General features: G+C 36.0%; 2 protein-coding genes across 2 annotated transcripts; both read left to right on the forward strand.

Annotated features, from left to right (window-relative positions):
- Positions 1-958: 958 nt before the first annotated feature.
- On the forward strand, positions 959-2,017 carry LOC127192950 (olfactory receptor 4A5-like). The gene has a single exon (XM_051150331.1). It carries the CDS (start codon positions 959-961, stop codon positions 1,901-1,903), a length of 945 nt encoding a protein of 314 aa, XP_051006288.1. The 3' UTR covers positions 1,904-2,017.
- A 6,330-nt stretch (positions 2,018-8,347) lies between these two features.
- Positions 8,348-9,293, forward strand: LOC127192951 (olfactory receptor 4A16-like). The gene has a single exon (XM_051150332.1). It carries the CDS (start codon positions 8,348-8,350, stop codon positions 9,290-9,292), a length of 945 nt encoding a protein of 314 aa, XP_051006289.1. The 3' UTR covers position 9,293.
- Positions 9,294-15,536: the final 6,243 nt, after the last annotated feature.

Genomic DNA, 15,536 nt, shown 5'->3' on the forward strand with positions numbered 1-15,536 from the left:
TGACCCTGACCCTGCACCACAAGCACATGGTGCAGAGTCCACAGAATTCACCACTGTGCTCTTGTCTTCCTCTCATAGTGTGTCTGAGGGTACTTCATGATACTTTGTGAATAATAAAATCAGAGTCATTATTAGAGTAGTCCTCATATGCCATTTATTCATGATTATTAGCATTATTAAAGAAGTGCATACAACCTCAGAGATTGGTTATTCAAATGCGTATGAGAGAGAGAGAGAGAGAGAGAGAGAGAGAGAGAGAGAGAGAGAGAGAGAGAGAGAGAGAATTGTGGCAATCAGAATAGATAAAGTAATTTAATTGATAAATATGGTACTGCAGAAAATAATGTTAAAGCTATTTGATGCACTTCAAAGCCAATATTTTGAGATTGATAGAATCTTGAAGAACAAAAGACCTTTGAAATGTACATTGTCTGTGTATAATAGTTAAAATATGATTTTAACTATTGGAAGGGTGCTCTAGGGCTAGTGTTATTTTGAGTACTACACAGATCATATTTTAACATTTTCTCCTAAAATATTAACAAGCGACACTGGGCCTATACTAGTTGATAGTCTTGGGTTCATCTACATCCCCAATTTACAGGATTATTAAAAGGAGTAAAATTTCTGTGTTTTGTTGGTACATATTCTAAGTTGCAATTTGTTTTAAATAACCAGTTTTAGTGTACAAATCAGAAATATTCCTTTATATATAAATAAGCTGAAGATTTTTGAAAGAAATCTAACACATATAAAATAATTGTAGCAGAATTGTGGAGATTCCCCCAAGAAGAAGTAAGTGAATGGTTACTGAACAACCACTGAGGTTCATCACTCTGGAAGATGCTGATGTAGATGCCCTTTCTGGAAGAATGGAAATCTAATTTTTTTTTCAGAATCATGTCAGGTCCTGTTGTCCTAAGTTCTTGTTTCTGAAACAAACCTTACTGAATAATAAATGGGACATAATAACAATGTTACAGAGTTTATCCTCCTGGGTCTCACGCAGGATCCTGCTGGGCAAAAAGCATTGTTTGTCATGTTTTTACTCATCTACATTGTGACCATAGGAGGCAACCTGCTCATTGTGGGGACAGTGATTGCCAGCCCCTCCCTGGGCTCCCCGATGTACTTCTTTCTTGCCTTTCTGTCACTCATGGATGCTGTTTATTCTACTGCCATCTTACCCAAGTTGCTTAAAGACTTAGTTAGTGATAAAAAGACCATCTCCTTCACAGCCTGTCTGGTTCAGCTGTTTGTGGAGCACTTATTTGGTGGTGCTGAGGTCTTCATTTTGGTGGTGATGGCCTATGATCGCTATGTGGCCATCTGTAAACCACTGCACTATTTGACTGTCATGAATCGACAGGTTTGCATTCTCTTGTTGGTGGTGTCCTGGGCTGGAGGATTTGCTCATGCTCTGCTTCAAGTTATCTCTGTGTATTTACTTCCTTTTTGTGGACCCAATGTCATTGACCACTTTGCTTGTGACATGTACCCACTGTTAGGACTTGCATGCACTGACACCTACTTCATAGGTCTCACTGTTGTTGGCAATAACGGAGCAATGTCGATAGTGGTTTTCATCTTTCTTCTCATCTCCTATGGCATCATTCTAAACTCTCTTAAGACTCACAGTCAGGAAGGGAGGCGCAAAGCCCTGTCCACCTGCAGCTCCCACATCATGGTGGTTGTCCTCTTTTTCGTCCCTTGCATTTTCATGTATGTTAGACCTGTTTCCAACTTTTCCATTGATAAATATATTACTGTATTTTATACAGTTTTCACTCCCATGTTGAATCCTTTAATATATACCTTGAGAAACATGGAGATTAAAACTTCTGTGGCAAAGCTGTGGAGTAAAATGTTCACTACAGGCATAATAAGAACTTCTCCTCACTGAACATTCTGCTTCTGACAAAGCAACATTCAGTAATACATTTTGGCAGTATGGCTTCAGTGTTCTACGTTTTTACCAACACTTGACATTGTCAGAAGTTTGTTACTTTTGTGAATGTAGCAGATACAAGACTGGTATTCATTGCTGTGCTGTTTTCTCTACTGCTACTGAGACTGATCATATCTTCATGTTTATTTCTCCATCCATTATGATAGTTGTTCTTTTTCATCTAGTTTCTCACAAGTTAGTTTTGGTATATTACGAACTAATTATATATTATATATTGCAACATTTCTTGTTAGTGAGTTTTGTGACATCTTTGACTTTTATTTTGATGAGCACAAACTTGTAATTTAAATGAACTTTATTTTATAAGAATGTGAATATTGCTTAGCATTTATCAGGAGATTTGTTTATATTTACAATATACAGATTTTGTTCAGAAATGTGTGTGTGTTCTATGGCCCAGGCTTCTATAGGCTTGACATTACTTGAGTGGGTGGTTATTAAAAAATGATTAAGGAATAGGGAGAAAATCACTAAGTAAAGTTCCTGAACAGTTTCTGTTTCAGGTTCTGACTGCAGATTTCTGCCTTTGGTTCATGTCCTGACTTCTCTTCATGATGACCTACAGCTGTAAGAGGAAATAAACTCTTTCCTCCCCAAGCTGCATTGGTTATGGTGTTTTATCACAGCAATAGAAACTTAATTAAGACAAAGAGTTTCAGGATTTTGATATCACTGTGACTAACCCAGACATATGTTTTAGGGTGTATTGTTTGGTGGAGCTTGAATTTTGGCCTGTGAAAGCCATGGAGTGCTCAGAGCTCAGTGGGATATCCTGTGAGATCTTGGAAAATAGGAATGTTGACAGCAATACCAATGATAGAGGCCTGGTTTGTGAAATTCAGAGAGAAACAAAGACTCTATCAGGGACATTATGCCACAGTTTGAAGTAAGCATATGTGGCTCTGGTCAGTTTGGGTTTAACAATTGGCTCTAATTAAGAAGACACCAGAATCAGTGAAGCTTTTGCCTTGGTGGGACTATCTCTACTGGCCAGCTCTCATACTAAAATGAGATGTGATTAAGAAAAGACCAGCATCATTGAGACCAAATCTTCTGGGAAATATTTCCTCATGGTCAGCACATAGAAGCTGTGATCCAGACAGGGCCAAGGCTGTTCTTCTTGCCGGCGGCTCCACTTGATGACACACAAGATTTCCCAGGCTGTACAGGTTTTGGAGGCATGGTGAGGTCAAGGAGATGCTGGTATTTGATGCTATGAGATACCAGGAAAGGCCATTTGAAAGGGCAGCCACAATCTCAGTAGAGGCCCTAAAATAGAATGTACCATAAAGTGGGAAATTTTATCTTTATATGTGTCATTTTGCATAGCACCTTTTGGCGAAATTGCACTTTTAAAGTCACTTTAAATTGGAACATTTGCTTTCTTACTATTGTGATAATAAAATTATTTCCAACTCATTTAAAAAATATTCTCTTCCCCTAGTTGGTTATAATCCATGTTCACTATAATTTATGTGTGTTAACTTGTTCTTCTCAACCGTCTTTACTTAGTTGAATATTTATAACTCAGTACGTTATTATCATATGTCAGTTAGGTGGATTGTAACTCACTGATAGGCTTCTCATTTAACACTTTTATTAAAACATACTCTAGCATTGCAGTAATTTCAAAGGTGTCAAAAATGTTATAAGTTTATAGACTAAGATTGAATAGGTGTAAATAATTTGGAAAGTAATGACTTCTTCAGGACCCCTCAAAGATCCTTTTGTGGGAAATTATTTGTTTCATTAAATCTTTGCAATTTTTTCTTAGCCCCATAATGCTAATGAATTCTCTATGTTCACTGTGTTTATGTTTGTCTTGCTAATGTCCTAATGTGTGTAATTAAATTATTTATTTGAGTCCTCTCTGATATTTTAATGTTGTCACTTCAGATCACTTTCCATTGTAAATATAGGTTTTTGTTGTTAATTTTTCTTTATTTCTAAGACTCATTTGGTTTCACTCTTGATTGCTATGGTGACCGATTTATCACTCTGCAATGTGTTGAATGCTCTCCATAAGTTTTTTAGACTCAGTTCATTGTGTTTTTTCAGAATATAATGACATATTTAATTTTTAAAAATTAAAAAACAATTGCTTTGTGACCTAATATATACTATATTTTAGAGAACGTTTCACAAGCTGCTGAAAAATGTGCCATCTGTAGTTTTTTGATCAAATGGAAGTTGGTCTGCTTTGTATTTTAACAAATTAGTTATCATATGAATGGAGAAAAAAGGTAGAAGAAAAATGCAGTAAAGATAGTTGTCAGTATTAAGGTTATAGACAGAAATTAGATGGTGGGAAACAGAATAGGTACCTGTGGAGGCCGAAAAAGTTTGGAGCAAAAGAATATTTCTTGAACAGCCCAGAGGAGAGGTAGAACTATGCCATTAGGGAACATAGAATACCCCAACTTTCAGCCGGACCCTGAAAATCAGGCCCACGCATACTTTGGGAGAAAGGAGAAACTAAAATGAAAGAGTAAGGAGTGATTGGTGAAGAGCAAAAAAGAAGCCAAACCAAACCAAAACCAACAAAACACACAGAGGAATGACAGAACAGAGTCTAGAAGAACCTGCAACTCTCACTTTCTTCATATTACACTTTGGAAATTTTTTTTTTCACATTTCAAGATTTTCGAATCAATTTGGCAGTGAGCTACTCACTCTTGGAAAAATCTAACCTTTCACCTCTAGGGATTGTTTAAGGGAGGAAATTGCTTAAGAGAGATTTTGTTTTGAATTTGTTCCAAATATTCTAACAAGCAGCATGTCTGTTAAAGATAGCAATGATGTAAAATAGGTAATAGGTTGTGCTGCAAATAAAAGGAAGAAGAATTTTCCTGACGTAATGACCCAAGAGGCTTCTGAAAGCTCAATCTACCCAAGCCTAATTTTGTATTTAGTCCTTGAGGTATCATGCTCTTGTTGAATTTATAGTTTCATGAAGTCTGTGGAGGGTGTCGATGTCCTAGCATCTTCCACATACAGGAGCATGTTGTAAATGAGGAAGAAATTAGCCTCAGGGAGAATCTGCTCCAAGGACGCAAAGACTGAAGACTCCAGCTTGCACTCACCGGAGACTTCTATCACAGTGCTTCTGAGAACTGAAGTCACTGTTTCGATTTGCCCAGAACCGGGCTTCTCAGTGAGGCAGATGGATGCCAATTTACCCCTTTAAGCCAAAGCCTTTTTATGGCTTGAGTATAATTGACTAAAAAGAGAGACTTTCCCATAATTTCAGTGTCACTTATTTTTGTATTTATTTATATAAGCAAGCAAAAGTGTTGGGCAAGTTTCTATTTATTAGATTGACTTTTTGCGTATTTGTACAATCATCGCATTTCAATTTTGTATGACGATGTTTTCCAGATGTAAACATCTCCAACTGTATTTTTCAGTAAGTTTTGAAATTATGATTCAATGGTCCTTATATTTAGGTATCATTTGCATACTTAGACACTTCTCTGAAAGACTGCCAATGGTAGTTATGTTGCAGTGTGTTTGTTATAGCAGGTTGGTATTTTCCTACATCTAAGCAACATAAATTATCATGTTCTCTTGAATGTACACAGATATATGATGTTTTTGTAGGCATCCAATAAAAATAGGCCAACAACAATATTTGTAGCTAAAAGTTAATGTGAGGTACTGAAACATAGCTAATCATTTACAGGTTGTTAACTTCTCAAATGACACTTCTAAATACGAAATATAAAAGTAACAATATATGAGATTAATCAGACCTTAGAGTACATATTTGTTACAAATGCTTGGTTTTCTTTCCCATTTTGGTATGTAACAATGCAAACATTTTTCGTGTAGTAAAACTCCAGCACATTTGTTTATTTTATTTTATAAGATGTTAATTTTCATATGGTGTTACTGAAGATATATTATGTTTATATATATTTCACTTCAAATGTTATAAATTTCTCAGCATCTCATGTATTAGTACACATGACAACAAAATTTAATAGGTTCCAGTAGGTATATGTAGGCTTTGTGTGCTTCTTAAAATCTTCTCTGCCTACATAGAACAATTCACAGGGAATTACCTTCTCTCTATAGAGCCTAAATTTGTTATTGTATATTCCTTTATAGAATATTTTATCACACATTTTAATTTTAATTATACTAGATTATATAAGAGAACATCATATTAGTATGTATGCACTTTGAACATAAATACCTACCACATTTCTTCATATTTTCCCTATTTTATTTTCCTTCTCCTTTCAGACAATCCCTTAGATTCACTAGAAAATTTTACTTCTTTTAGATCTTTTATACATATAAGATTTTTTGTATCTATATTAAATCTAGAACACAAAATGAAATAAAAATGTGATATCTGTCATTATTAGGCCTATTTAATTCATTTAATATGATTAGTCAGGTTATATCAATATTATTAAATCATTTAATATTATCCTTCTTTATAGCTGAAAATAACTTCATTGTTATACAGGGTCTCTTTGAAATTATGAGACTATTTTTAAACCTATGTTTTTAATAGCTATATTAAATCATTAGATTTTACAATAATATTAAAGAAAGCTTAAGTTTAAAGGGGAGTCATATTATTCTTCAGTTTTATGGAACTAAATCTTTACTAATTTATAATACAGTTTGTATAAACATAAAATAATCTGTTTTCACTTTATTATATAAATAATTACATTGGCATTTAATTTTGTCCTCCTGAAATTCAATATTATTGAAAACATGATATAAATATTATTAATAAACATTGAAAGGTGTTAACTTGTAGAAGACAAAAAGCAAATGAGGCAAAACTGCCACAAATTATGTTCTACCCTTATGTTTACAACAGGCCAGCGCTTTTTAGCCTGTGGCTTGAAGGATTTCCGTAGCTCTAACTTCCAAGAAGCATCAATGTGACTGAGGCGTGCTGAAGGTGCATCATAACTACTTCTAAGAACGTTAGAACTCTGCGCGTGCCTTCCACTACCAACTCCATGTGAGTGGGATTTGCTTGCTTAAATCAAGACAAATTAGATTTCTCACAGGTAAATATTGGTAATATTTATACACAATGAAATAGACTGTCTCTAGAGGTTTCATTTTGTCCTGTGTCTTAGAAATCATAGGTTGGTTTAGATTACATAAAAAAAAAAAAGTCGTACATTGTGTGTGCAATTGTGAAAACAACTGATTTGGTTATAATGAAATGACAGAATTAAAATTCTAGGGAAATATGATAGTCCAAGTGAATTGTTATGGGCAGAAATGTGTTAAATAACATTGGGACTATTTCATACGGTTTAAAATCTTTTTTTTTTTTTAAATAAATGAGATATATTTGAAGAATAAAAGTTTTTGATATTAATGGGTCTATTTCTAGTTGCACAGGAAAGTTAGGAGCTACCTAGAATATACTGTAAGACATCTTCTCATGATATCAGCTCTATGTAAGTTATCATAATCAGCTGTGTTGCTACCAGTTCTTTGCAGATTAAAAAACCATAACATTTTATTAATTCTTTGAAATTTTCATACAAGATGATTTGGTAATATTTACCCAAACCCATTCTCACCTCTTTACCTACTCAACATTATGTATCATTTTCTCACAAAGATGTTTTGTTAACACATTGACTCCAATTTGTGTTACTCGGCTACTTTTGGAGTGGGGCCTGTGCTACTGTGTAGTAGACCTAGTAGGGGCTCACCACCAAAGAACACTGACTCCCCTATGTCAGATATCAAATGCCAACACCTCACCAACAAGTGGTAGGTTTTCTTGGCCACCTCCTCTCCTTCATGCTGGGTTTTGTCTGCCTTGATCTTGAGTGGGTCTTGTGCATATTGTCACAATTGCTTTGAGTTCTGATATGCAATTCTTGCTCTGTCTGGAAAATACAATTCCCTTGAAGTTTCCCATCACTCCTTATTCCTACACTCTTTCTATCTCCTCTTCTGAGAATATCCCATAGCCTGGGGAGGGAAAGGTATAATATATACATATAGAGATAGAAATGTGTACTTAGAGACTTAGTGAAAGAAAATGATGGCGTTCTCTGCAAGAAGAGCTGGACAGATGTTTGCTTCATGTCTTTGGCAGACTCACCATTTTTATAATGTAGTAAAAATATCATGCTTCCTCATGACGTGGATTCATGGCCCTCCTCAGGACTTATACCAGGTTCTATTCTGAAGTTTTTGTTCATTTTTTTTTGAGACAGGTTTTCTCGGTGTAGCCTTGGCTGTCCTGGACTTACTTTGTAGACAAGGCTGGCCTTGAACTCACAACAATCCATCAGCCTCTGTCTCCCTGAGTGCTAGGGTTAAATGCATGTGCAACTATACCTGGTTCTGAAGTGTTTTTGAAACAAGATAGATGAATAAATGGGACAGAGTAACAATGTCACAGAATTTGTCCTCCTGGGGCTCACACAGGATCCTACTGGGCAAAAAGCGTTGTTCATCATGTTTTTGCTTATGTACATTGTGACAATTGTGGGCAACTTGCTCATTGTGGGGACAGTGATTGGGAGCCCCTCCTTGGGCTCCCCGATGTATTTCTTTCTTGCCTTTCTTTCACTCATGGATGCTGTTTATTCTACTGCCATCTTGCCCAAGTTGCTTAAAGACTTAGTTAGTGATAAAAAGACCATCTCCTTCACAGCCTGTCTGGTTCAGCTGTTTGTGGAGCACTTATTTGGTGGTGCTGAGGTCTTCATTTTGGTGGTGATGGCCTATGATCGCTATGTGGCCATCTGTAAGCCACTGCACTATTTAACCATCATGAATCAACAGGTTTGTATCTCATTTTTGGTAATAGCCTGGGTTGGAGGTTTTGCACACGCTCTGGTTCAAGTTCTCTCTGTGTATAAACTTCCTTTCTGTGGACCCAATGTCATTGACCACTTTGGCTGTGACATGTACCCATTATTGGCACTTGCATGCACTGACACTTATTTTATTGGCCTCACTGTAGTTGCTAATAATGGAGCCATGTGTATGGTGGTCTTTGTCCTTCTTCTATTCTCCTATGGAATTATCTTAAGTTCACTTAAGACTCACAGTCAGGAAGGGAGGCGCAAAGCCCTGTCCACCTGCAGCTCCCACATCATGGTGGTTGTCCTCTTCTTTGTTCCCTGCATATTCATGTATGTCAGACCTGTCTCCAACTTCCCTATTGATAAGTCTATTTCTGTTTTCTACACAGCTATCACCCCCATGTTGAATCCTTTAATATATACATTAAGAAATTCAGAGATTAAAAATTCAATGGGAAAGCTCTGGTGTAAAATGTTAAGTATAGATAGAGTAAGAATTTCCCTTTGCTGAATGTGTTGCTAATTGGAAAGGAACAATAGTGAGTTTTAGCAGTATATGTTCACAGTTCTGCGTTGGTAACAATTGAAATCGTGAGGTGTTTGTGCTTTTGTAAAAATAATGGGTGAAATACTGGTATTAACTGTTTTCGTATTTTCTGGATGGCCACTGAAGTTTGAACATGTTCTCATATGTTTGTTGGGCATCCCGCTTTACCATTTTCTATGAAATTCATATTTACATCTTTTTTCATTTTTCCAATAAATTATTTTCCTATATAATTGCACTTGTGGATTTCTTTATTAGTCCAATCACTAGCTATTTACATTTATGTGTACCACAGGGTCTTTTCCCATTGTGTCTTACTATGCTGTTTTAATTAATTTTAATAAATATTCATTTAACTTTTAACTTGTTTATTATAAACTAATTTCCATTAAATATCTTCAAAATTTATCAAAAAATCATATATTTTGATATACCTATGTGCTATTTTAAAGTTTAAGAGTATTATTACATGGTTAATTGACAATTTCACATATTCCACCACTAAAATTTTGTTGTGATTAGAATACATGTTTTACTTTTTAGGTTATTGACTCTTGTGATCTATGATTTATTATTACGATGATAGTTTTGCCTTTTTGGTTGCCATAGAGACATTATAAAAACTTAAAAAAAACCTAACTATTCCTCTAATCTGATGATATCTCATCATTATTATATTTTATGTTCAAGTACTTATATATTACTTATATGCTATTTCAATTGGATTTACTGATGAATTTTAATTAAATAATTTATTATTACCAAGGTAGTTTTTGAAATGGAATAAAATTTTTTTTTATATTTTTATTTATATTTAAACAATATTTTCATACATTGAAATAATTTCAGAAAATGACAATAAGGTAATAATTTTATTAATATTCATGAGTTTATTGACTGTTATTACATTAAATGCATGTGCTATCTGGAAACTGAGATCTTGAGCACATTAAATCATTATTTTTGATATAATATAAAAATCTTGGGTTGGAGAGATGGCTCAGAGGTTAAGAGCATTGGCTGCTCTTCCAGAGGTCCTGAGTTCAATTCCCAGCAGCCACTTGGTGGTTCACAACTATCTATAATGAGATCTGGTGCCCTCTTCTGGCAGGAAGGCACATGTGCAGGCAGGATATTGTATTCATAATAAATAAATAAATCTTAAGAAAAATCCTTTGTGCTTAAGTCCTTTAATTCATCAGTAATTCTTTTCTACTTTGATTTCCTCATATCAATTTAATATCTTTTAATTGGTGTGGTCCAGTCTTTGAGTAAAATAAAACCTAACTTTAGGTACTTTACCGATATAACTTATTCCATTTTCCATTAACTTTTGGATCAGTATAAACAATATAATCTGAAATATGCTTTTTTAAACCAATAATTTCTTTATAATCTTTATGACACAAATCTTATTATTATCTTATTATACTAATTAGAGAAAGAATACATGCATTAATGATTAAGAGAGGTTCCTTGACCTAGTTGTCACAGTGATGCTTGTGGTATCTCTCTGTAACAAAGTATCCATTAAAAATCATTAAGACAGTCTGTACGCCACTGTTGTTACAAGAGCATACGCACTTTCTAAAGAGACTTGAAAGCCTATGACCATATAGTGGAGGAAGAGGGCCCCCTCGGTCATAGACCTAGGAGAGGGGAATAGGGTGAAAGCGGGAGGGAGGGAGGAATGGGAGGATACAAGTGTTGGGATAACAATTGAGTTGTATTATGAATAAATTAATAAAATTAAAATTAAATAAAAAAGTCATTAAGAACCATTTACAAGGTTTCTCCACTAACAAGCCACTGAGTGATTTCTACAGTCAGAAACCCTGTGTTGAAAGCTTTAATCTACACTATGAAGACATCATTGAATACAGGGGTTATGAAAAATACTAATAAAGAAAAGCCAGACCACATAAATGAACCACTCTCCTAAGAAGAGACTTAATTAATGGACATATGGCCTTTCTTTTTAAAAATATTTTATTAATTTATTCATATTACCTCTCAATTATTATCCCATCCCTTGTATCCTCCCATTTCTCCCTCCCTCCTCTTTTCCCCTTACTACCTTCCCCTATGACTGTGACTGAGGGGGACCTCCTCCCACTGTATATGCTCATAGGGTATCAAGTCTCTTCTTGGTAGCCTGCTATCCTTCCTCTGAGTGCCACCAGGTCTCCCCATCAAGGGGACGTGGTCAAAAATGGGGCACCAGAGTTCATGTGAAAGTCAGTCCCCACTTTCCACTCTATGGTGGAGAATGTCCTGTCCATTGGCTAGATCTGGGTAGGGGTTTGAAGTTTACTGCCCGTATTGTCTTTGACTGGTGCCATAGTTTGAGCAGGACCCCTGGGCCCAAATCCGCCCATTATAATGTTCTTCTTGTAGGTTTCTAGGACTCTCTGGATCCTTCTATTTCCCCATTCTCCCATGCTTCTCTCACCTAGAGTCCCAATAGGATGTCCTCCCCTCTGTCCCACTTTCCTGGTAAGTGAAGACTTTCAAGGGACATGCTTCTTGGGCTAGTGTCTAGATTAAGTGAGTATATACCATTTGTCTCTTTCTGCTTCTGGGTTAACTCACTCATTATGACCATTTCTAGTTCAAGCCATTTGTCCACAAATTTTGGGAATTTCTTGTTTTTAATAGCTGAGTAGTATTCCACAGTGTAAATGTACCACAGTTTCTTTATCCATTATTCTGATGAGGGACACTTAGGCTGTTTGCATGTTCTGGCTATTATGAATAAAGTCGCTATGAACATGGTTGAGCATAGGAATATGGCCTTTCAGTTAAGAAGTTCCATTAAATCCATTGGTGACTTGCCTTCCTAAAAACAGTTATAATTATAACCAAAGCATGATCTGTATGTTTGTGATATAAATACTAGATTTCTATTTATAATATAAATTTTATGATATATTGTTCATCAGTGCATCTAGGGAGGTTTAATAAATTGATGATGTGAAGGAAAAAAGCTTAGGGAATAAAATATAGTAAGAAAAATTTATACTTCTTATTTGTAATTTTAGGTTAATAAGTCAAATTATCCTTATTCACAGATGGAATGATTCTGTATTTTAACAATTTTTCAGATCCATCATAAACCTCTTAGATTTGAAAAAGGCTTTTATCAAAGTAGCAGGACACAACAGCAACAACGGCAGACTACCGAATTATAAACATAAAAGTGGTGAATTATTTCTGCAAACAGTAAAGCACTGATGAAAGCTTTTAGGAGAGAATGACAGTGGAAAAGATTCTCTTGTTCACTATCAGGAAGTAAAGTGCCCTTAAATACTAGATACTAAGCAACAGACACTGAGTATAATCCCTAATAAAATACCAATTAAAACTGCATACAATAAAAACCAATCCAAAGAGTCAAAGAAATAAAAAACAAACAGAAAACCAGCTAACAAAAATAGCAAATTGAACAGAACAAGAGGCCTCATAAGTTAAAAGAACTTATAGAGATATAAAAATCAAAATAGAATGGCACTGGCATCAAAACCCATACACAGGGTACTGGAACAGAACAGGAAATCCAGAAATCAGTTTTCTTTTAAACAATTCACTTACAACAAATCAACACATGAATTAATTAGTGAAAAGACAATAACTTCATAAAATGGATCAGAGGGAAATTGATGTTTATATGTAAAATAATGAAACCAGAGTCCCTTTATCAAACTAGGACAGACACTCTGGAAATCTGTCTGGAGTTTTTTCCAAAAACCAAAAATAGATCTTCCATATCACTCAGTTATCCTATTCCTGAGCATGGATATAAAGGCCTTTATTGCTACAGAGACACTTGCATGTCTATATTCATTGCTGCTTTCTTCACAATAGCTAGGAAACATAATTAGCTAGAGGTATACCAGATGGATATGTAATGAAAATGTAGCATACACAGACACACCATGCATATTATTCAAGTATAAAGAAAAATGAAATCACAAAAATTATTAGACTTAGTACATTACAAATGATCTGAAAGAATCTCAAACATCACAACAGAAAAAATATCACTTATATAAGCTTACACATTATACAGGGATAGAGAGACCACAGCAGTTATGGATCAGAGTCTATGGAATTGACATATAGTAAGAAGGGGCTTATGGGCGGATTTGGAAGGAGGAAAAAGAAGAGAGAAATTATGTCATTATATTATAATCTAAAAATAAATAGTTAAAGATTGGTGTATAATTTAAATAGATATTTTATAATAGAAAATACAGTAATGGCACAGAAGCATTATCTAGATGTAGTAATTTATCTAAATCACTAGTAGTTTGGGGAATTCAAATCAAACTCAAAATGAAATTTCATTCTATCTGAGTTAATGTGGCTATTTTACTAGGTCATATATTCAATGCTGTTGAAAATACAGGAACAGGGGCATTCTCATATACTATTGCCGTAAAGTTAGCAAAGCAACATGGCAATTCTCTATGTGGTTTCCTCAGAAACTAGAAATTGAATTACCATACAATACAGGAACCACACTGCTGGATACAGAAAAGAGATGCTTGCATATTTCTGTTCAGTGCATGATTATTGGCAGATGAGGTTTAGAAACTTAGGGAGCTATCAACATAAAACCAGATGTGGAATGGGAGCTGAAAATGGGAGATGTAAACGAATTGATAGAATATAACAAATATATAAAATGATTGAAAGGATTTAATAGACAACATAAACACTGAGATAGAGTGTATTGTGCTCTGGAGTTTCACTAAACTGATCAAATTATACCATCACACGCCACAAAGAAGGAAAAACAGATAAGTAGGTATGGTGATGGATAAATTAATATTTATCTCAACACCAACAACTTAATTATATATGTGTGTTAGAATATTCTTTCAGTATTTGTTAGATATCCAAAATAAGACTAATTTTCTACAAGACATATGTCTTTGTCATTTAAATAGCCTACTTAAGTTTCCCCTCATATGATAAAAAACACTTTATCTAATAGCATTGTCCACCCCTGGATTTATTGGTCATCAATTCACCAAAGGCTTGCCAGGCTTAGCTAACAGTGAGGCTACACAAACAAGACTCCTAATATCCAGACATTACTCTGAGCTTCAGAAGCAAATTGTCATTCAGTAGACTTCATATTGTGGCCTTTAATAAGATTTTACCACTTACATGGAGAAATTCACTGGATATCCGAGTGATTTTTTACTCTCTAATTTGAGAAGTTCCTTTAAGAAATAAATACAAGATCTTGCTTTTTAAATTTTTTCCAATATAGCATTTTTACTGATTATTTAGGAATTTTACATCATGCACCCTGATATTTTATAGCTCCCTTTCCTATCCATCTCTACCCCTATTCTACCCTTCCAACCCCCAAACATTAAGTAGGAGAGAAAGAATCTAGAGGGAAAGAGGTGTCAATATCATTAGAGTACTTCCTGCTGATTATGGATGTTGTGTTCCTTGGGGGCAAGTTTGATCTTCACCTTCTAGATATCCAATTTCTTATTGTGACATTGCACATGACCACTTGATAAACCTGCACAACAGCAACCAGCAGCCAACAACTATCAGCCAGCAGCAGCAGTGGCAGCAGCAGCAGCAGCAGCAGCAGCAGCAGCAGCAGCAGCAGCAGGAGGAGGAGGAGGAGCAGCAGCAGCAGCAGCAGGAGGAGGAGCAGCAGCAGCAGCAGCAGGAGGAGGAGGAGCAGCAGCAGCAGCAGGAGGAGGAGGAGGAGGAGCAGCAGCAGCAGCAGCAGGAGGAGGAGCAGCAGCAGCAGCAGCAGGAGGAGGAGGAGGAGGAGCAGCAGCAGCAGCAGGAGGAGGAGGAGGAGCAGCAGCAGCAGCAGCAGGAGGAGGAGCAGCAGCAGCAGCAGCAGGAGGAGGAGGAGGAGCACAGCAGCAGCAGAGGAGGAGGGAGCAGCAAGCAGCAGCAGCAGGAGGAGGAGCAGCAGCAGCAGCAGCAGAGGAGGAGGGAGGAGGAGCAGCATCAGCAGCAGCAGGATGAGGAGCAGCAGCAGCAGCAGGAGGAGGAGCAGCAGCAGCAGCAGCAGGAGGAGGAGGAGGAGCAGCAGCAGCAGCAGCAGGAGGAGGAGCAGCAGCAGCAGCAGCAGCAGCAGCAGTTGCAACCGCCCTTTTCAGGCCTCTGGGATTCTGCTACCTTCTCAAGAGTCCTTAGAAATTCAAACATCACATACTTTCAG

This window comes from Acomys russatus, chromosome 8, assembly GCF_903995435.1.
Source record: "Acomys russatus chromosome 8, mAcoRus1.1, whole genome shotgun sequence".
In the NCBI taxonomy this organism is placed as follows: Eukaryota; Metazoa; Chordata; class Mammalia; order Rodentia; family Muridae; genus Acomys; species Acomys russatus.